The sequence below is a fragment of the Bacillus rossius genome, chromosome 7, assembly GCF_032445375.1.
Source record: "Bacillus rossius redtenbacheri isolate Brsri chromosome 7, Brsri_v3, whole genome shotgun sequence".
NCBI lineage: Eukaryota > Metazoa > Arthropoda > Insecta > Phasmatodea > Bacillidae > Bacillus > Bacillus rossius.
Genome location: NC_086335.1, coordinates 22115735 through 22139817, shown reverse-complemented (window position 1 = coordinate 22139817; position 24083 = coordinate 22115735). Strand labels below are relative to the sequence as shown.

Here is a 24083-nt window from a genome sequence, read left to right as displayed (position 1 = left end):
TGCGTTCAGAGGAGATACCGCGTTGGGATCAACAGCGAGCGCCGCTCTCGTCATTCCACATCTTCAAAACTCAATCACCCCTGACTATGCGGGGCTCTTAAATAATACGAGAGGAAGAGGTTACTGGGACGATATCTTGCAAAACATTAATAGCATTGAAGAATCCAGGATTTGTAATATTTTGACCGAACATAAGGAAAAAGCTCTACTCTCGAGAAAACTTTTATAGCTACATGAAAAAAAAAAAAATAGACCTTCAGCATGATGTTGCAAAATTTGAAGCCCATCCTCAAAATATGGAGAAATTGTCATCCTTTCTAAAGAATTTTGAATGTAATTCATTGATCGTGAACGCAGAGAAGCTGTTTTCTCACAATAAACGCAGGGCAGACGAGGAACTGGAATGTGGGTAGTCCTATCTCCTGCTCTCTTTACCTGGCAATCACCGCTTTGAAATTAATTTTATAAATTTTATAAATGTAATACCCAATAAGGTACAATTACCCATTTAACAAAAAGTAATGACGATAATCTGGAAAAAAAGAAAGTAATATGGCAAGTAAGACCCTCTTTAAGATACTGCCTTAATTTTGTTACATACAATAAGTTGGTATATAATATAATTTTTCAAAATAATATTTTATTTAAGTTAATTTCAATTTCAATTGACCTCGCCACCTCCTCCCACAGCCATGCCACGGCACAGATGAAACAAGTGTCTGGCGTGTGGAGCACAGAACAAGGAGGGAGATTTAGAAGTGCGACTCTTACAGTGGAAACTGAACCCATGTTTCGCGCGAGATGTGACGCTATATGTTGGGTAGACTCATAACTATCAGAAAAAAAAAAAAAAAAAACGAGTGGTTGTTCGAAATCTAAAGTGTTAGGTTTATAATGTTAATTTAACTACCTAACGACTAATTGTTTAGGAACAGAGATTAAAACTGTGCGAAAAATCACTTATATGTTGTTTTGTAATAAAAAAAAGCTTATTATATTAAAATGAGTAGGAGAAGCAAACTCTTTGTATGCCACACCAAAAAAACATGTAATTAGCAAAATGAATGGAATTAATTTTTTACTGGTTTTGTTTGCTCATGCTTCACTTCTCACAGTCAGTAGCTATGTTAGCAATATATTAGCGGGTGGCCCGTAACTAGGGACAGGAAAAATTCGCGGGTTCAATGACCTGTAGGATGAACTCCATAGTTCAGCGTACTCTCGGTCAAATGTCACCCACTCATTGGCTGCTGTCTTGTGAGACGTCCCAACGTAGCAGCCTGTGGATTCTTATAAAGCTTCGGTCGGGCGTTTCTCATTGGCCCAGAGTCATCCAGGCGAGTTGTGAGCCAATAGCAGAGGCGGCACTGAGGTATAACTATTTGTATTTTAGCCTGTCGCGAAATGAATTCCGCGAATTTTTCCCGTCTCTACCCGTAACACTTTCGAAACCAGGTCTCGGGTCCGGGCAATTATTTTCTCTCCCCCGTGCGGCCTGTTATTTGCACGTTAGAGCGCAGCGCTGTCGCCCGCTGTCATTCCCCGCACCCCTCTTCCATCATTCACTGAAGCTCAACGTCGTTCAACGGGAGGGGGAAGGGGTGTTTGAAGAGTTAGACACTCGTCCGCTAGGGACCACCACAAGTCGATGCCCTAGAGATGGTGGCGATTGCGGCGGTGAATTAACCAACTACCTCAAAACCGTATTAGAAATTTTAACCTGGGCTGGCGACTCCTATACAGTATATATATTCAAAGGCGGCACTGAGGTTTAACTATTTGTATTTTAGCCTGTAGCGAAATGAATTCGCGAATTTTTCCCGTCTGTACCCGTAACACTTTCGAAACCAGGTCTCGGGTCCGGGCAATTAGTTTCTCTCCCCCGTGCGGCGGTGTGGAGCCGCGCGACCTTGGCCGGGGACTAGGAGGGAGGGGGCCGGAGCGGAGCGCTGTGATTGGCCGGCGCGGCGCGCACCGCCGGCCGGGCGGCGCGGCACTGAGTCTGCGGACCTCGCGATGGCCGGGCGCGCCGCGGGCAGGTCTCTGGTGGCGCCGGTGGCGCTGGTGGCACTGGTGGCGCTGGTGGCGCCGGCCGCGGCGGAGCTGCGCCTCGCCGTGCTGCACACCAACGACATGCACGCGCGCTTCGAGCAGACCAACGCGCTGTCGGCGACGTGCGCGCGCGAGGACGCGGCGGCGGGCCGCTGCTACGGCGGCGTGGCGCGGCTGGCGGCGGCCGTGGCCCGGGAGCGGGCCGCCCCCGGCGCCGGGGACGGAGTGCTGCTGCTCAACGCCGGCGACACCTTCCAGGGCACCGTGTGGTACGCCGTGCACAAGTGGCGCGTGGCCGCGCGCTTCGTCAACCTGCTGGGCTTCGACGCCATCGTGAGTACCCGGTGCCCGCCTGTGTGTCCGCCACTGTCCGCCACCACAACAGCAGACCACGCATAGGCGTACCCAGGGTTCAACCCCCTCCCCCCTCCCCAAAATAAAGGAAAGAATATTATTATGATCACTCATGTCATTCTAAACTCAATTCCTGAAGTTTCACACCGAGCGACGAGAGAGAACGTCGCCAAGCAGCCCAATGTGTAAGTTAACGTAAACAAATTTGAATTGCAGTGTTTGGTTCATGATTGGTCAGTCTAAAATTCTCATATCGTGGTGATTGGTCTATGGAATAATCGGTTCAACTCTACTTTGATTATGTTTTAGATTTGCTTTTGTAAAATTGGGCATTGAGCAACAGTAGTGATTGCGACCAAATTTCATACAAAACTGCATAAAAATCAGAAGCCTCCTCCCCCTCCCCCCCGAAAAAAATCTTGGGTACGCCTATGATACTACGTATCGTATCACATACCCCAAGTTGGTTCTCAAAGCATGGTTCTCTTTACAGTCAACCTGTTGCACATGATGCTTGTGATACAACAATAAATAATGAGTGTATGTTAAATACGACACACCTCACATAATTTACTTTTATTGTGATATTCGAGTTTTTGTTACACTAGGATCTTTCAACGTAACTAAATTAACACAGCAAGCATTATGTATCACGGAATCAATGTACCAATACATAATCATGTCAGCAGGATCAAGGGGGTGAACTTTGGATACGTGGTATGGAGCAATACTTTATTTTATTGAGAATTTGATATGTTGAACTTTTCATCTCGTATTCCTCGTTACAACTATAATGACAAAAGTTTTGTTTTCACGCCTACGTTGCCAGATAGGTAGCCGGTTGTTAAAATTTAAAGGCTAATTTTGAATACCATTGTTAATAATAAGTTTTAATATATATTTTTAAATTAACTATTTCTATAATTTTTCTAAAATCATAAAGTAGTGTCTGCAAACAGTATTATTATAGTTGTCATTCCGACAGAAAAAAATAAAAGGTCAACAAAAATTATTATTTCAGAGGAGAAACTATTTGTAACACTGCCACTATTAATAACAAAGAATTCTATGAAAGTAAGTGCAATTCTGAAAAGATCCAATCTTCTTCAAATTAAATTATTCAAACAACAGCTTAAACAAAAAAGGATTCAACCAAGATGGCGTCACTCAATTACATGTTAGAAATATAAAATTATCAGATTATGCTCTTGATGAAATACACCAGCGAAATGTTTTCACAATTCTCATTCCAAATTTCACCATAAAAATAGAATTTTTCCGATATATTAAATTTTTTTTCAATACTTTACAAAGTTGTGTCTGAAACATGTGCGCTCTATGGCGTACATAGGGCAACAGAGCAACCGAAACAATGACACCGCTAATGGCAGAAAGCGTGCATTGAAAAGATAAAGTTAGTACCCATTTAAATGCACAGTGCAATCAATCTAAGGATGCAATGCGCTATAGATGTGCAAATTTCACGTCCTTTCATTTGGGTCTTAAAATAGTAGTATCTGGCTACAGTCAAAAATATCTCACTGCATTGTTTTGAACCGCAGTTATGTATCTGCTTTGACCTAAATTAATCAAAACTCTCCTGACTCGTTTCAAAAAGTAACTATGGAAACGTAGAACTTCAACTGATCGTAGACACTTCTCTGATAGAACCACAGCGATGGCCAGAATTCTGCGAAAGAACTAAACGAATTGTGAGTTTCCCTCGCTGTTAACGAGTTGACTAGTCCGCGTGATTGCACTTAGTGAGTTGGTCGCAACGAGGGGATAATAATAGCACCGGTGTATATAATTTAACTTGGATCGAGTCTGCCATGCGGTGATGGTAGCGTGTTATGACCCAGACACCGGGATCATGAGCACAGACTGTACCACGTGGTCTGAGCCCACTTTGATCTTAGACGTGCTTGTAACTATGCTGTTAAAATACTAGTTTTTGTCAGATGTTGCCCAGTGAAGTAAGTTAACTAACTGAACATATTATTATTTTTATCTCTTAGGATATTTTAGAACGCAATTCGAAGGCGCAGGCTTAAAACAGTGACTCAGACCAAGTAATAAAACGGTTTATGCATAACGCGTAAAGTAAGTACAATAAGGAATATGTAGCCCACATACTTATCAGTTATATTTGCCATACGAACGTTTACCAGTTCACTTAACGGCTTAGTTGTAAGTGCGTGTATCTTATTCTACTAAGCTTTGCCTTGCAAAACTGGCGTGAGCAGTGAAACTATGATACATAAATTGAGCACCTACAGCTAGACAGTCTATTACAATGTCCTCGAACCTCACACCGAGTCACTCCTTGTGTTAAGCCTTCTAGATAAGAGGTACAATATAGTAACACGGCGCCACACGCCATGTGCATTAGACATACTTGTTACTTTGTTTTCCTCTTTACAGTAATAATGACTAGATGTAAAAATTTCACTCTCTTCAGGCGTGTATATTATACGGGTCTCGAAGCGGAACATGAGGGAACAGATAATATAGTGCTGTTACTGCGTGGTGTAAGTTGCAGTTATTTACCCACGTTAATTTAATGAAAAATTGCCTAACTTGTTTCGAACTTTAACCATGGGGCACATGGCCAGGTTAGTGAGAAGGGTTTTAAATAAGTGCAAATAACGCTTTACATCAAATTTTTCCCTAAAAGTTAAAAATACAGTAAAATGTTCAGTCGTATATTCTGATTGTTTATATGAAATAACATAACTAGGCTGATATTAAAATGATTTTCCTAAAGTGCAACATTTTGTTTTTCACTTACACATCTCGTAAGACAGCACTAATATTGTTACGAAAGCAATTAAATAATGGCTTCCAAAGCATTTAAATGCTAAACGTTTTTCTTTAGCTTAGATATTTTGGACTTAAGAAGAATTAGAATCTCATAACATTTCGTAACGCCTTGATGCGGCATCTTCGAGGGCGATTAGCAACTGAAGGCCTGGTGCAGTTTTTGTATAGGACTAATCAGCCCAAAGGGACCAATAACATCTCTACTGTGAATTGCCCTATCTAGATACTGTACCACAACGCCAGTTGTTTGATAACCTTTGGAATTTGCTGCAACAAGAAAGGTATGCCAAAACAATGTCGGACACACCAGAATTTACACGGATGTGGATTCAACACAGGCTCCAGCATGCTTTTATCCGACAATGATCCCATGTGTTCTGTACTCCTCTACACGTATGATATTTAGCGCCTAGGAACCATTTTTAATGTTTTCCGTAAGTCGTGTTATTATTCCGATTCGTGAAACATTTCAGGTACGGTCGGACCATTGCATTAACTTGGTGTCCACGTTTCAATAATTTTTTTACAATGTATAGTGTACACTGGTACAAGTTTTAACGCAGTGTGAAATAAACCACGAGTGAGAGAGGTTGCACTGAAAAAAAAAAAAAAACATTTTTGTACTGGCAAAGCTTGATACCATTCGTAATTTTACAAAGCTCTATCTTGCAGGTTTAAAAGTGATATCGTTGGCAACTGGGTTTCCAAGGATTTTCCTTGTAAATAGTACAAACATGTTTTACGGTTGTACGGTTGAGTACGACTTCCAACAGACAACGGAGCGTTACTGATAAGTACGTTGCGTGGAATGCATTGATATGAACTATGCTTATCTAAGTACTCTTGTTCCTGAGTGTTGGAATCGTCTCTTGGTCTGGTATTTTTTTGGTATAAAAAAATTTATATCCCCCGAAGTATGAAATAGCTAAACACCACGTAATCGTCGTGTTCCACCGTGTATTAGGGCCGCACACTCTTGAGATTGTGAAACACCAAATCTACCCACGTAAGCACTTTTCCCCCTCGTCATGACAGGTCGACTTCGTCTGCGAGACACGAGTGGTTGACACCTCGGGGAACAAAAATGACAAAACTTCCAGCAAGTCACGGTTTGCCTTCTTTCAGGAGTGTACGCCCACCGCTGTCCTGGACAGGGTTTTATTCAAATACTGGAGATGAAGGCTGAAGAGAAGTTTTCCTTACTGTCGAGGCACTGACAGCAGTTGTGTGGTAGTGACAGCAGTTGTGTGGTTATATTCGCGCTCCGCGGCACTGGAGAATTTCATTTGCATAAGGCTTATCTCCGGACGGCTTTTTGGTTCTTTTTTTTTTTGTTTTTGAGATCCTTTTTGGCATGATACAACATAATGACGCTAGGAAAGACCTACATTACTGAAGTGAGGTAAAATGAGACCTCAACTTCTGGTTGACATCGGTGTCATTGAAGACAGCATTTACGGAATGAATGGGTAGGGGAACCTGAACTGCCCCGAAGGAACTTACCTGTCCACAGATACGTCCACCTCGTTTCCCACGTACCCACACCACCTTCATGGGAGACCTCTCAACCACCGTGGCCTCGAAAGTGAGGTTTCGAACCAGGTGCGTTGTAAGAAAATTATTATTATTTTTTTTTAAGATATTGGTACTGTGATCATTTGTGCGTATTGAGATATATTTCATTTCCGATATTGGATACTTAAAGTAAAAACTCCTTTCGCTTTCTAAGCTATAAGCAATCTGGATTTAGTGTTAATATAGTTAATTTATACATTTCAGTTTAAATGTCCATCACAGTGTAAATTTAATCCCCAAGCATGAATTGAGTTTATGCGAACTTCGAAAGTGGACCTTGGTTTAGTTGACATCAACCATTACTGATATTCTAAATATCTTCATATTTTTATGTAACATTGTTATTACATGTCATGTTATAATTATATTTTATAATTTTTATTTTATAAAAAAAAATAAAAATAAGGAGGGGGGGAGTAGTCTTTCAGTACTCCTCAGTGAAATGTACCTAAACATCTAAACTCCGGAACGAGCATATTCATGTGTTCTATGTTCATGTTGCGAATAAAATTATCATACGGAACTCGGACACTAAAATTAACATAGAATTATTTGAAACAATGCCGAGCGTGATAAATAAACTGATAAATAAAATTTTCGCTTTCAAACACACAAATTTCTGGCTGGGAATCACACACACCCTTTTTGCGCCCGTCGCTAGAATTCTCTGCCTAAATCGTAAACTTTGTTTGCCACCATCAAACGCAGATAGCAGCAATGGATGAGCGAAATGGTTATTTTCAAATACCAGTTATGGCAGTTATAGTAGTTGTGGTTCCGAATGAATAACTGTTAATTTAGAAAGTTAAAGTTATCAGTTATTTGGCATGCAAGTCTGTTTTCAATCATTCTTTATTCCAGTTGCAAAAAACGACTAAAAAAATCAATACAGCCATCATTATGATGGCATAATTTTCACTCTGGCATTATAAGTATTTTTTTCGTTCAAAAGATAATAATGTTTTGTCGCGGTCACAAATTTAATTATATATAATTTTATCCAACCTCATTATTTACTTGCATATTTACGAATGAATATTTACCGACACAACGAATGATACATTTATTATATATTAGCTCACATTCCGCTTAGCTATGATTTGCAGAATCTGTAGCTTATTGACACACTCACAAAACAATTTGAAACTGTTTATCTCTTCAACCCGAACAATTAAGATATATGTAATGAATGATTGTCACTTCCTGACAGTTTTCAAATAAATGTGAATTGGTTAAAATGTTTATCGCGAGCAAAGAAGTGTTTCTATCTATCGAGAGCACAGAACTGCCTGTAAATACTCCCCACAAACCAACCTAAACCTTATTGAGAATATCAAACATTATTATATAATTCTATTATGTTATAAAAAGTAAAAAAAAAATGCCAATCACGGGATTTGAACCACATCCCTTAAGGTTAACAAGTGCACTCTTCCGCTATGCCACCGACACCGTGGACAAATTAGAAGGAGAATTAAATATTATAATCAATGTAATTACAGGTTTATAGGGTATTTTAAATTTGAGATTACTTTTGACTATGGCTATTTTATGTTACCACATATATTCCAGGGTAGTTTCACTATTATAAAGTTTCATTAGGCACCTAAGTACGTTTGGTATGCATCCTAATGTTTAAGAGATTGATTATAGGCATATATACGGGTTTATGTTGCTTCCCGTGAGTCCGCCATCTTTGTGTTGCATTTCCGTTCATCAAGTTCCGTTTCATTTTCACGGAATTATTCCTCTACGTATACTTAGAGCAAAGATGTTCATAAAAATGGTGTTTAGATTTTAGGCACCGAACTGGCGCGCAGTCTTCGCGTCAGGAACGGGCCTCAATGGGACTCTAAGTGGTGACCGTATAATTTAATGCTGGGATATTTAAGATAATGATGGCTCCTCCCTGAACATCCCTCTACCTTTTACAATATTGTGTTTCCAAATCTTCTTACCTCAAAACACCGTTTCAGTCTTTTTCATCGAAGGTTTAATCATATTTTCGGGACGGGATGTAATTGGTCCGAACGACAAATGCTCATTGACTAGGGCTGTCCCTGACTCTGAGCTCGAACCATCGATTCATCGATTCATCGATACCTCGCGACGCCACGCTGACGACTGCCACGAGCAGGCGACGCGCGGGAAGAACCCCGCTCTAATCACTGGTCGATAATGAGGATCACTGGAAGGCGTAGGCGGCTGTCGTCTGCGACTCGCTGTGAAAGATCGCTGGCCAGTGCTAAACACTTTTGTAATGGACATTCAGCAAGTTTTCCTGACCCGCAACAGGCAACCGAAATGTTACGCAACGCAACGTTACGTTATTGTCAAATAATGACTGCCGTATGGATATATTTGTATGTTTATAAAGGCATACTTTTTTTAAGTGAAACTTATATGGGCGCAATGGGAGTAAAATTTCAAGGCCGATTTTTTTTCCTAGCCTAAATTATTCTAAGTGTGTAGGGGAGGGTCCAGGTTAGGGGAGGACTTAAGTGTGTCTCAGGCCGAAGCCTATACACTCTACCATCAGTGGCGGTTATTGCATTAGAGCACACTCGCACGTGAACCCCCTCGACTCATTTAAATAGGTGCCTACTGTAATACTTAAATATCATACACATCGAATAATAAATAAATGCAACCCATTTGGTCTTATAACCATTAGCAATATTTTCCAAACCCGCCGCTATAGAGTAAGCGCAGCTATGCTGGGATCGCACGTGCGATGGAGGCTAGGCGGGCGATGGCGCGCCGCTCGGCTCGGAGCGACGTGGTGGGGGTAGCTCCCCATAAGCCAGCCCCACAGTCCAGGCGTGCGCAACGCTATCCTGTGCGCAGTGCGACATTTCTTGTCCTGTTTCTCCCATTTTTGCTCGCTCTTCGAGAATGATGACGGCGCTGTTTGTCACGTGTTATTGTTCTACTTTAGTGCGTTTAGTGCGACGTTTAAAAAGTTTGCTTTAACTACTAAGTTAAGTTACTCGTTATGGCCTTGAGTAAGTTAACAGTCTCGGACATAAAAACACTGGTGTTCTCTAATTTGTCATTGGAAAGGAAAATCTAAATTAAACAAGCAGGCAGGCCAATGCCTAAACTTACTATAGTGCAAGTGACTAAGTCAAAAAATAGGGAGTTCAGGAGAGAATTTAAGCAGGACATTTACGAGAAAAACTCGTGGATCTGTGGATGCGAAGAAACCAACTGGCTCTATTGTTTTCCCTGCCTGCTCTTCGCGAAACGAAGTGGTGAATCTAGTTCTGTAAGTTTTGGCGTCTCACATTTGTCTCACTTAAGTCAAAAAATAAAGAAGCATGAGAGTGCAGAAACACATTGGAATTCCGTCCGGGAGTTTCATCTTTTGGGGAAATTAGACATTCGCCAACAACTTGATTGTGCCTACCGTTTGAACATTAAACAACATAACGAGCAAGTTACAAAAAATCGTTGTCTCTTGTCTAAAATTATAGATTGTATAAACATTTGCGGGGCGTTTGAACTCGCGCTGCGAGGTCACGACGTGACACAAGAATCTGCTAATCCTGGAATTTTTAGAGGGTTAGTTAATTTTTCAGCATAGTTAGACAAATCTTTGAAAGAACACCTTGCAATTGCAACTGTTTTCAAAGGGACTTGTAAAGAAATCCAAAACGATTTGCTAGATTGTATGCTTAAAGTCTGCCAAGAATACATCAAAAAAGAAATTTCATGTGGAAGTTTTGTTTCAGTGATTGCAGACGAAACGACAAACATATCATCTTTATTCCAATTGGTTATAGTTTTTCGCTATGTGTTACCTAACGGGCAAGCAGTATAACGATTCTGGCAGTTTGTAAATCCTCCAGGACATGATGCTGCGTCAAACGCAGAATGTATTCGCATTGTTTTGGAAAGTATTGTTGACAAATCCGAGAAATTGATATCTCAGAGTTATGATGGGGCTAGTGTAATGAGTGGGCATCACAATGGTGTTCAGGCCATTATTCAACAAAATTATATATATGTGCATTACGTGCATTGTTATGCGCATCAGTTGAATTTAATTGTGGCACAATCTACAAGCCAAAACCAACAAGTCCGTGTATTCTTTTCCAATTTGAGTGATATAACTAACTTCTTTAGCCACTCACACAGAGAATTGCTGTTCTTGATGGCGTTGTTGGCAGGAGAATTCCTCGTGCTTCTTCTACAAGATGGAATTTTAAGAGTCTTACTGTTAACACGGTGTACGAGTACAGAAAACAACTGATTGAATGCATGAAAAAAATTGAGTCGTCATGCAAGCAGTCAACAACAATAAATCAGTCGGGAGCTATTCGGCGTATGTTGAATGATCCAGTGTTTGTATTATGGCTGACAGTTTTTCACAATATAATGGCGCATGTAGATATTTTGTTTAATCAGATACAAAAAAGGAGCATCGATGCCGATAAAGTCAGGAAACATGTTGACAGTTTTCGACTTTCATTTGAGAAAGAAAGAGAGAATATGGATAAAGTGAGAATGCAAACTGAAATGTCGGTGCCAGAGCAGCATTATAAAAAAAATAAAGTGGAAGATGTTCATGTAAATAGAACTGTTGCAGCCAAGGTAGAATGTGATGTGATTACTAATCAAGTAAAGGAGAGGTTTTCTTTCACAACATATTATTCTGCGGTATGCCTTTTTGATCACGTCCGGACCACACGCTTCACAAGGGCCGGGGGGGGGGGGGATTCGGTGATTCTTTATAAAAAGAGCCTAATGCTGTGAACCCCCATTTTCAAAAGGCACCAGCCACCACTGTCTACCATGCGGGTTTTCAACCATGCAGGACAAGGGCGCGTGCATCGTGTGCTATTGGGGTTTACTGGCCAGCCATGGCTGCGATTGGCGCCATGACTGACGCCCCATTGGTCGCCTAGCTTAAAAGCTAGCTAATGTGACCCAGGTAAAACCTGCACAGACACAGGGAAAACCCTGGGCCGGTTCATGCGGGGATGACGAGAGGGAAGAGGGTCCAGGTAAGAAGAGTTGGAGGGGCTGAAAAATCAACCATGCTGGAGTTGGGTGCTTGGGCCTTGCGGCCCGCATTTAATTGTTGGGTACACCTGAGTTATTATTAGCCAGGGGCGCATGCGCCCCCAGGGGCGGGCGACTTCACTCGTCAGCCCAGCCCAGCTGCCCAGGCAGCCACAGCAGCGAAGAAAGATGGCCGAGAGCACAAGTGCTCTCGGCGGTGGGCAGACGAGCCAGTAAACCGGCTCGAACTGCGGGCGCACGGGGTGCCAGGCAGCCTGGCGATGCGCTATCTTCATCTTCCTTCTTCAAGTTGACAGTAGTGTAAGTTTCAGGCCAGGGTGGGGGGAGGGTCCCAAACCTCGCAGACCAAAATCCCCGAGACGGTTGAAGGTCGCGCCGCTCGGGCCTACTACTGCCAGCATACAGTATCCCAAGCCGAAGGTCCCTGAAGTCTTCCTTCGGAGTTCCGATGCTGTTCATTTCCGTTGCGCGCGCGGCAGTCCATAGCTCCGCAAGTTCCAGCCCGCAGTTCGTCTACACTTCGCATCCAGGGCACATCGAGCTCCACTGCGGTGCCTTCGCCGACGAAGCTGCTTCCTGCCATGCGCCGAGCTACATTCATGCTACCTTTCACCCCGATAGCCGTAATAACGACTCCACCGGGCCGGCCAGTGGTCCGCGGACTGCTATTGGTTATTCGCAGCCACCCCAGCGAGATTGCAACTCTCGAGCTGGGCTCCCGTATCCGCCACCCGCGGGACGCGGTCGGTAGCAGTTGGCACTGCTAGGCCGCCCCCAGGCAGCTACACTGCCAGCCTTCGGTTACCCAATAGGGAGCAGGGAACTCACAGCCAACAGCCCGCTAGAGAGATGCGCACGCCACGAGAGACGACCGCTGACCTAACCGATTTTTTTCCTAACCTAACTAATAACTAAGTGTATTTGGGAGAGGTCTGGGCAGGGAAGACTCTAAGTGCGTCTCAGGCCGAAGCCTATACGCTCTAGCATGCAGGTTATGAACCATGCAGGACAGGAAGCATGCATCATGTGCTAGGAAGGGTTTGGCCAGCCATGGCAACGTTTTAGCCATGACAACTCCCCTCACTGACTATTCTATATTAAAAACTCGATAAGTTGGGCCCAGGTAAAACCTGCATAAACACAGGGAAAACCCTGGGCACTGACATACGGGATGCAAAATTTCATGCATTAATTACAAGCAGGTTGGTTACAGGAAACAGAAGGATGGTTCTGGAAGAAGAGTTGGACAGAGTAGAAAGACTACTATGCAAATGGGCGGGAGCTTGGACATTTTGTCCGTTTGGTGGCACTGGTTGTTTCGGGGGCGACTTTGTCGATTCCCACCAGGCTGCCAGCCAGCCTAGACTAAATTAAGAAGGGGAAAAAGTTTGTGTACGCTGTTGAATTTAAGCAAATATAAAGAAACATTAAATTAACATAAAAATAAACATTTAAAAATATGTTTAGTTTGGTAGCTTTAATCATGCTTTTTCGCGAGCTCGTGCATCGAGCCTGCACTCAAGAGTGGACAGAGCCTCAGGTTGACCAAAGTCGGTTAGGGAAATTATCCAGTCCATCGTGAGGCATGCTCAGTACCTGAAATTTTCTAATTTGGGCCACATGATAGATTATATATATGACATGTTTTAAAACTCATTTTTCACTTTATGTATCACATTTAAACTTAAAAGTTATGTTTTGTTTTACTATGAACTTGTAAAGTAAAGGTATTTTGGAATCAATTTAAATGTTAGGGCTATGAATTTCAGATACACTACAGATACAATATGTGTTCCAGAGATAATAACGGACAATATGGCCATAAATGTAAGAATTGCACTAACAAACGAAGTTATTTTTTGTTCATTTACGATTAGACAGTTATTTTCTGGAGGTATTTTGAGATATTACAAATGGTTTTCTACCCTTTCATAGTTGTGAATGGATGTAGTTAAGGGGACCTTAAAAATATCTTTAATTTTTGATTGCTCAAGAGGGAATGAACCATGTTAAATGCTATCCATCCCCAGACACATTTATTAAATATTGAAGTGCTGGTAAACAGCTTGTTAACACCAGGATCTCTGCACGCCATTTGGCGGTCCAGCCAAGCTAGTGTCTCAATCCACGAATAACACCACACGACAATCCATTTTAACGTCTATATCGTTCCAGCACGACATAGATAATAGCGTAGGTTCACAATACCACGACGAAATTAACACGACGAAGTTTAATATAGCTGTAGTCAAATCTTCCCATGCCAAATGGGTCCATAAAATGCAGTATAGAATACGCTAAAAACAATGTAAGCCATAAATATATTTTTATTTCCTGTTGATATTAGAAGTGCATAAAACATAACATAACTTCGGCTGTGGCACAGTCAGTCATACAGAATACCATGAGCTATTTTTTTATTTATTTATTCGCTGAACTGGTCCTCTGTGTAGAATAATAGCGTTGATCATACATACAATCATATCTATTTATGTTAACAGTTAAAGTCACACTACAAATATGAAAGTATACCTACTTGTAAAACAATATTTCCTTTTTCAGTATAAAGCTTTAACAAGTGGGTAAAAATATTTGGATTTTAGTTTTTTATGGTTTCCGTTTTGATTTCTGTCGTGCAACACGACACGACGCAATTAAAGAGAGAATTTATTTCTTGCGGTCCGTCGGGGCAGCACGTCTTTCGTCGTGCTGACGTCACGGCGACCTTGTATTTCATTGGCTACACAGCGTGACGGGTCCGTCGTGGACTTGTGACTCCAGCTTAACAGTGACTGAATGTCTACAAAAGTAATAATACTGACTTTGCGCTGTGTGTTGGTCTTTGAACTCTCTACATGTGTGATGTCTACCTTTACGAAGACAAATTTTCAATATTTTACGATAAAAACTGTTATCACATAAAAACTGTTGAAACTAATAAAGTGTCTTTCAGATGTTACGCCATGTTGAATTTTTTTTCCATTCCTTGTCACTTTTAACAGTTAAGGTGCTATTTCATTAAATTTAGTACTGTAAATTTCTTGTATATGTTGTTCTGTCACAAATATTTTCTAAGTGTTATAAAATGGATGTAAAAAGTGGCGCAAGTGTTTTTGTTATCATTTGCACGACATTTTACAGCAATTATATCACACTTTGTAAATATCTCTTGAAAAATATTTAGGTCAGAAAAACTAATGTGAGTTAGTGATGAATTTTCAGAAATAGCCGTAAACTAATATTAATAACGAGAAAATGAAATATCAACATGGGTGTTTGACCCCACTTTATGCCTTTCTTCTATGATTTCGTAGTTCGCGTACGTGGCAGTGATATTCACATAGTATAAAGAAAGCAGTTTACATTACCTGGTTCGTAATGCCTTTTGAGGACCTATCACAGACGAGCGATGACTTTTGGAACGAAAAAGAATTAATATGAAATGAGAAAATGATACTTTGTAGATGATTATTTGTGAACATAAATAGTTGCCATAAACATCAAGACAAAAACTTAAGTTGCAGTAGCTGTGATTTTCTTTTATCTTCGTACAGTCTCTCTGTCAGCGCTGAATGGCTAGTCTTTGCAGTCGTAATCGTAAGGCTCGTATTTGATGCAAGATATAAGACTAGTATTACATGCCCAAGCGAACCTGACTCCTGTTACGACCTTACGACTTGGTCTACGACTGCTGTGTAGACCAAGCTTTACATGACGCCATGAGAACCTCAACTAAAAATATTTTAATGCATTTTTGAAAAATTTTAAAAATTATTTTTGGAAAATTACACCCATGCATTCTTATTTGCATGCTCTACCTTGAATAAAATGGAAAAATATAGATACATCCAATATACCTCTGTTTGGATATTGTAAAATGCCTGTAGAGACCACTCACTAATTCTTAAAAGTTGTTCGCCTTTATGTTGAAACAGTGGAATGGGCTGTTGTGCGGAATACCTATAATATATCTTAATAAATACTTATTATCAAACTGAACTGATTAAACAGAGGTTGCTGCTGGAATTCGGCAAATGTTTTACAATCGAGCGCTCATTCTTAGTAAATTGTTTTTTGTTCCTCCCCCCCCTCCTTACCTCTTTCAGAACAACATTGACTAATACGATTACTTTTTTTTTACTTATCGTGGTATTACGGAAGTGTTTTCCATTCGATCACTAGACAATTCACTGGCTCCTAGGAAACTAGCTCAATGTAGTCACGCTAACTAGTTAGCTAACTATTTTTCCTCCAGCAAGTGTTTTTTTTCCCCGCTACTTGTTCACCTTCGCTGTTCATTTATTTTGGTTTAATGAATGTTATATAAGGGCGAATTACTAAAAAAATAACAATGTGGTTAAAAGTTAATTGAATTTGCAACCGGGTGTTACTCGCTAAGCCAGTTCTGATGAGTACTCTCTTGTACAAACATTTTCTCGCCGCTGAGTAGCTGTTGAACTCGCCCAGCACTTAGTCCTATTGTAACCTCCTATACACACACGTTAGAGCGACGACACCTTCACTGTAGCGGCGGGCTCATAACCACCTGGGTGCAAACTCAGTGCTCATGAGTCACTCTGCAGCCTCGCCTCAGTGGCGTGGTACCTACCCACGCAGGGCCTAACTGCGCTTCTGCGGGATCGAGCTCCTCGAGTATGATCACACGTTGTTATTTAAAAACCAAAAAGTGTTGTCGTATCCGTCATAAATATGCATGCGATGAATATCATTCAACGGGAACAACTTCAGAGAAAGCAAAACTGCGAACCAGTTTTCGTATTCAACAAGTCGAGTAGATGCCAAAGAAAACAGGTTTGCAGCTTTTGAGTTCTTAAACAGTTTCAGTTCATTCCGCACCAACGACACTCCACTCCAAACAAACCCGCTGATGGAGGGGGCAGGGGAAGGGGAACTGTCACATTCCAAAGAGTACACGCGCTATCTATAGAAGCCATGTCGCCACGCACGAGTAACTTTTTAATTTTTTTTTAACAGTTGCTTAACCGCGCGTGCCAGCTTGGTTAAGCTTTGTAAGAGAAATCCAGAGATATTGCCACAGCAGTGAAAGTATTCAAAAAACTTCCTAGGACGTGAATAAAGCTTCCCATTCGCCATTAGAAAACAAGCAGGGATATCCACGTCGGGACCGGCCATTTTTACACGTAGTTCTCCAAACCAGAAACTTCAGATATGAAGCAATAATTTTTTAACGTTAAATGATAATCATAAACCTAAAAAAAACACATGACGAAGTTCGAACCTGAACATTAATTACAAATTAATATTTAGATGAACCCTGTATTGAAGTTTTGCAGTGAAGAATACTCCACTTAATCACGTACTTCATCATGCCCAAACATTATAGTCTTTTATCAGTCGCTTAGGTGTTTATCGCGGCAAATTTATATTTTTTGGGTCAATAAATTTTTATATTTTTTACAAGAGTTGCGAATGCGGTATGTTAGAGGTTAAGTATAAATATACCGGCAATGTCGAAGTTATATAAAAATAGCGTTTTTTTTGGTGAATTAAAATAGCTAAAACAGCTGTTTTCATAATCCTTTTATTTGTACAAGAATGTTCTTGGATAAGTGGTTTTATATATAAGGGCTGGGGACCTGGGGGTAAAGGAATTTCTCCCCAGGCAAGTCTACGATGGAAAAAAAAATTCCCAGTGATGCTTGAAAACATATGTTTAGGCTGCTTGAACATTTTAAGTTCTTATTCAAAACCTGAAATTATATCTTAATAATTTGCACTTGTGTTCAAAAAAGGTAAGCTCTAATTTTGTATATTCAATAGCCATCAATTAAGCCGTACTTAAGTAATTTTAAACTGTTTAATGAGCTGCTTTAGAAAAAAAGAGGGGGGGGGGGGCATGACCCCTGCCAGACTATAAGCCATGGCGTGAGCACCGCGTCAGTGCCTGAGCGCGGAGCCTGGATCGGCCCTCATCAGGACGACACTGTGCGAGGTGCGCTGCCTGGCGGGAAACGACGATAGTCGCCCCCTAAAAACCAGTAATGCCCAAAACCCCCAATACGGACAAAAATGTCCAAGTGCCCGCCCTTGCTTAGTAGATATTTTCTACTCTTCCAACTCTTCTTCCTGAGCCATCCTTCCATTCCCGTAGCCAACTCGCATGTAATTAATGCATGAAATTTTGCATCCCGCATGTAAGTGCCCAGGGTTTTCACTGTGTCTATGCAGGTTTTACCTGGGCCCAACTTATATATAGTTTATAACCTAGAATAGTCAGTGAGGGGAGTTGTCATGGCGCCAATTGCTGCCATGGCTGGCCAACCCCCTCCTAGCACACGATGCATGCTCCCTCTCCCGCATGGCTTAAACCCTGCATGATTAGAGCGTATAGGCTTCGGCCTGAGACGCACTTAGAGTCTTTCCCTAACCCAGACCCCTACCAAATACACTTAGTTTTAATTTAGGTTAGGAAAATTATTTTTAAAAAATTGCGAGGTGCGCTCTAACCTCGCTGCAGTGGCAGACCTCGTCAGTTCGGATCCCAGCCTTTGCTGCGCACCGTACCGCAGATACGCGTGAAGGCGCGCAGCAGCCTCAAGTCCTGTCCCACTGCGCGCATTCCTCCAGCAGGAACTGACTGCTCCGCGCAGATTCCAGTCCTGAGGGGCGCCCGCCTGGTCGGCGATGTATTTGTGTCGGCGAGGCGGGACGATAAGTGCGACGCCCGCTGGTGCTTCCAGTGCGGTATCGCCTCTAAGCGCAGGGCTCTGAACCGGCGCGATGTCGTCTCTGTCGTGCACGGGACAACTATAAGATTTGAACGTTTACCATTACAATATACGGCTGAGAAGTGCAAGTCCCTTTAATGATTTCAAGAATCTGTACCGGGTTTCTAATGCCTAAAAATGTTTCTGAAGGTACGCATTGTATAGCTATATGCACTCATATAAACAAAGTTTAAGAATGAAACACGGAAAAAGAACCGCTCGTCCACCTTGAAGCTCTGCGCACCGGCTGTGTCCAGGTGCCTAGGTTCGATCTCTAATGCCGTGTTGACAGGGTTCGTACGCCTCCTTAACATCCACATAAATCCATTAATTGGTCTTTAATTGAATACGGATCCTTCAAAGTCCTTTTATATCACTGAAGGACCTTAAAACATCTTTAATAAATACTATAGCCAGCAAGTGATAAATGAGGTTGTTTTAATGTTATTTTGTTTGCGACTTGGCAGCGAACAACGCTTTACGCATGCGCAGTTAAATTGGAGAATTTAGGGCCACGTGATTAACTTTTAAATCAAAAAAAGTTTAAAATTAATTTTTAATGTTTTGTATCTCAACTTCAGATTTTAAAAAAAGTGTGTTACTGTCTTACTGTGAACTTTGAAATCGAATTTAGTTAGAAATTAGATGAAATGGTGTAGCTATAAAGTTCAGATAGACACTGTAGTTGGGTTAGTTATATGTTTCATGAGAATGATAGAAAATAGGGGCTTATTTTTAAGAAATGAAATAACCAACGAATTTATTTTTGTTCATTAACTATCAAACATTATTTTATTGAGGTATTTTATGTTACAAATGGTTTCTAGGAGTGGGGGTCCTTGAAGACTCCTTAATTTTTGATTGTCCAAGATGGAATGGTTGGTTATTTCATTTTTTCACAACTACTGTCAAATAAGGTATTTTTCTGCGAATTTATCCCGATGGCTTTGATATTTGTTTCTGGATCGCAAATATTCTCACAAGATATTTATTCACCGTTAATTTTGACTTGCAAGCAGGCACGCGATTGATCGTATTATGATCACTTTCGTGACCTTACACCACTATCAGATAACGCTTAAATGTCTGTTGAGAAAATTTGTGACGAAACGTAAATTTCAGAGAATTGTAATGAATATACATTTAAAAAAAAACGAAGTAAGTGATGAAGAGGTAATTAAATTACCAATATCATGTGCAACCTTACCCTACCAATATGTTGGATTAGTTTATTTTAATGTAATGGTTTTAATCGAGGATAGTTAATTCTGATTTTTCACTATATACATGGATTTTTGTAGGAGAGTAGTATGGATATGATAGTAGGTCCGAGGTAGGCGTCGTGGAGTGTGGAGCCGGAGTTTTTGGATTTTGACGTCGTGGTGGCCATCTTGGAAGACCTTAACTCCGGCGGCCATATTGGATCCTACATCTTTGATTGCGCAATTTTGTTTTCCGCTATTTTTTATAACTTTCTGCCATTTTGAGTTATGACATCACAATTGTAATTTTCGTTATGGCCCCCATCTTTAAAATCCGTGATTATTATCAGAAAAATATTGGGAAAAAAATTTATAAACGGTAATTAATACAATTTTAATAAAATATTAATTTAAAAAACCACTTATATCAAGGAGCTTGGCGTCCTTGGTTCGAACTCGGTGAGGGCAAAATAAAAATGGCGACAGATCCTTCCTCCACGGAAGCCACCGACAGACTGACCTCCCACCACAAATGCCAAGGTGTGTGTATATATATATATATATATATATATATATATATATGTGTATATATATATATATATATATATATATATATATATATATATCGCCAGCTAGTATGATGTCATGTCCGCCAACAAGTATCTAACCAAGGACACGAATTAAATCGAATCCATCAGAATATTGATTGCAGTTTTTTTGAGGAATTTTGCAATTTTTCCCGAATTTCTGGTTAAATAATTATGTATTTACAAGATGGTGCCCAAATGTCAAGATGGCAGGGACCACAGGTATAATTTATTACTGCACATTAGGAGGTAAAAATTAAACTAACATGGCGGAAGCATACTGTAGCAGACAAAAACAATATGGCGGTCTCCAGCACACGAAAACAAGATGACGGACATGACATAACACTAGCTGGCAATATATATAGGTATATATAGGTGTGAATATATATATATATATACACACACACACCTTGGTATTAGTGGTGGGAGGTCAGCCTGTCGGTGTCTTCCATGGAGGAAATATCCATCGCCTTATTTATTTTGCCTTCATTGGGTTAGAACCGAGGACTCCAGGCTCCATGACAGTGCATTTTTAAATTAAAATTGTATTTATTATTTTTTATATATTTTAAAAATTTCCAACATGTTTTAATAATAATTATGGATTGTCAAGATGGCAGCCATAACGAACATTGCAACAGTGATGTCATAATTCAAAATGGCAGAAAGTTCTAAAAAAACAAAATGGCAGAATCCAAGATGGCATATCCAAGATGGACGCCGGGGTGAAGGTCCAAATCAAAGATCAAGGTTCAAGGTAAAGATCATTCACGATGGCCGCCGTGATGTCAGAATCCAAGATGATTGACATCCACTCTCACGACTCCTGCGCACGGACCTATTATTATATACTACTTAGGAGATTTCGTTGTCTTATGCATGTTATCTGCTTTTTTGTAAAATCATTGAAGAAATTCATAAATACATTTTTGACCTGTGTCGTTGGTTACAAGAAGATAGTTCCATGGGTCTCCGTCGTTGGTTAAGGCATACCAAATAACATATTATCCTCAAAACATTTTAATCGAAAATCTGAAATAAGTGAAAAATAAATAAACGTAATGGATGGCGATGGGTGTTAAGTGTTCTCTAGTCTCATCTCGAGTGAGGAAAATGAATATTATTTCTGTATTTCAAAGTATATATATTTTTGTACGGCCTGAAAATGGATCGGCCCAGTGCGGGAAATTAACACACAAATTTTGCCTGAAAATTTGACGGCTTGGTCAAACAGTCGGACTCATAAAGATTTACACGTGATTATTTATGATAATTATTGATAAAAATTATTATTGATAATTATTGATAAAAAAAATTTCTGTCATGAAAACTGACCGTTACTTGTTATGCAAGACAACGCGCGCCTAAGTTAAGCGATAATGGAAATCTAAAAAGCAGTACAATTAAATTCGTCATTCTACTTATACACTCTTTCTGCGGTTTTTTTAATGGCCTTTAATTATTTTGTATTGTGTTTTTTAAATTTTCTTATTTGAATGCCGTTATGCAAGGGAATACGAAAGAAATCAGCCATATTCGTAAAGCATGCTTTAATTGAAAGTATTTTAACATGGTACTGACGTTTTGTCGGTCGCTTAGAGCGAATTACTGGCAAATTAAGCTTGTGGCGCGACCAAGTGGTTCGTGTTCCAGGGGCCTCAGACGCATAGTTACGTAATGGCAGTGTGATGTCACACTTAAATGAAGTATGCTCGCCGCTGAAACGTTAGCGACTGTCGTCTCGTTAGGCCGTGACGAAGTTCGCCGACACGACGACAGATAGTTTTACGACCCACGTTACGCAACCATACAAGCCGCATGATTTAAGAGATTTACGAGTGAGAAGTTTTGCCCGTCTGACTTTTCAATGGTGTGCCGAAGATTATCATATCTTCTAACACAATGTATACGCTTTTGTGAGATAAACCCATGTTGAATGCCGCCGATTACAACTGCACGTCACAACTTAATCCTTGATGAGGATTAATCCTTTTCGCCTTGGATTAACTGGATGTTTCAACATGTTGACAATGCTGCATACGTTGTTTAACACTGTATGGTTCTTTACTGTAAATAAAACATTTTTTTCTTGTATGTCGGTATTTATTTTGAGATCAAATGGTTCACTCTTGTTTGTCTGATGATTTGGCCCAGAGAGTGATCTGTAGGACAGAATCGTGTGTCAAGTGAGTTCGGTTTCTTGCAGTGTCTGAAAAATTCAGGATTAAAAATGTTTTACACGTTAAGGTGTAATTTTTTCAACTTTCATGCAACACAAAGTGGTGACAAACCGTCGAACAATAGTTTCGGGAAATACAAACCTGACTTTTTATCGTAATCGCACTCATCCTTACAATGTAATTATTGTTTTGATTTTTCCAGTTGTTACAAATTATACGACGTTAATAAATAAGTCGCCCTTTCCTAGACCCTTCATAACATGTTGGCCGAACCAAAGGAAAATAAATTATGGAGCGGGTTATTGGTCGAATGGCAGCTAGCCTGAAAAAATAAAAGTATTTGAAAGTCAGGAAAACTGGATAATATATTTTGAATGAACTTATTTTACAACGCACACAATCCTGGCCGAGTTTGATTTTTTTTAAACAATTTATCTAAACTTAGGTCACAATTGTTAGGTACCTCGAGTAACAAATCATTTAGTAAAATCTTATTGGCGTAACCAGGATTGCCACGATAAATGCTGCAGGTACCCTCCATAGCTGAAATCAATAGCTAAAAACTAAAACGAATCTTAGTTAAATCTCTAAAAATAGAGGCAGCCCAATCCGAACTCGCAAAAGAGCACTAATGTAAAACCAGATTTCATGGTCACTTCCATCTCAAAACACCGGTGATTTGGAATTTATACGTTTTTCATGAAGTGAGTATGGCGAGATGAGGGTGGGGATTGGTAGTTTTAATTAAATTTGAGGTTTATTATGTAAAGAAATTACGAGGATGACTTAGCGCAAAGGGCAACGTTGGCACACATCGATATTTCTTAGTGGCGTAAGTTTTACAAATGTCATTCAACACAGTGTTGATTTATGCACCGTAGAACTTATTTTTTGCGTGTTTACAAAGTAACATTTAGGCATGCGTATTTTCGTAGGGAATCATTTAAGAACCACAAGGTCGTGTATCGCTTCTGAACCTGTCGGATCCGTGGTTACAGCTAGTGGCATGCATTTTTAGCGAAAAGATTTAGAAACTAGCTCAGAGCTAAAACACTAAATACTGCGGCATCATCTGTGTTTTGGTATTGGACGAGTTTCTTTCGAGTGCGTGTCTACTGTCAGCACAGCAATCACAATAATTCAGCACAGAAGTAAACGCGTCCTGAAAGTCCCATTTATATAAGGCTATGGATTTTCCTGCATAGGACTTCCAATTGCAAGGAAGAAACTTCTAGTGCGGGCATGACATGTTGCAGTTAGTGCCTACCTCTAGTGTAGTGTCCGGGGTTAGACGTTAACACATCTGTAGCGAGTACTGAAAGACTAGCTGCCATTTTTTTTGTAGAAACTGTTATACTAAAAATAACCGCATATCGACCGTGCAATTGAAAAATCGACTCTAGAAGCTGGTCTGTCCAATCACTTGGGGTCTTGTCAAACTGCTCGTTAGGAAATCGACGCAAGGCGAGGACTCAGGGAAGGGAATGGATTATCGATGAGACCTCCTTGCTGTCACCGTGCGGATAATTG

At 40.5% G+C, this 24083-nt stretch overlaps 1 protein-coding gene across 1 annotated transcript in view; it reads left to right on the top strand.

The window, feature by feature from the left end:
- Window positions 1-1988: 1988 nt before the first annotated feature.
- LOC134533718 (protein 5NUC-like) overlaps window positions 1989-24083 on the top strand; it is a 116857-nt gene continuing 94762 nt past the window's right edge. The window contains exon 1 of the mRNA XM_063371299.1: window positions 1989-2385. Within this exon, the coding sequence (XP_063227369.1) occupies window positions 2017-2385 (369 nt within the window). The 5' untranslated portion in view covers window positions 1989-2016. The remainder of the gene's footprint in view (window positions 2386-24083) is intronic.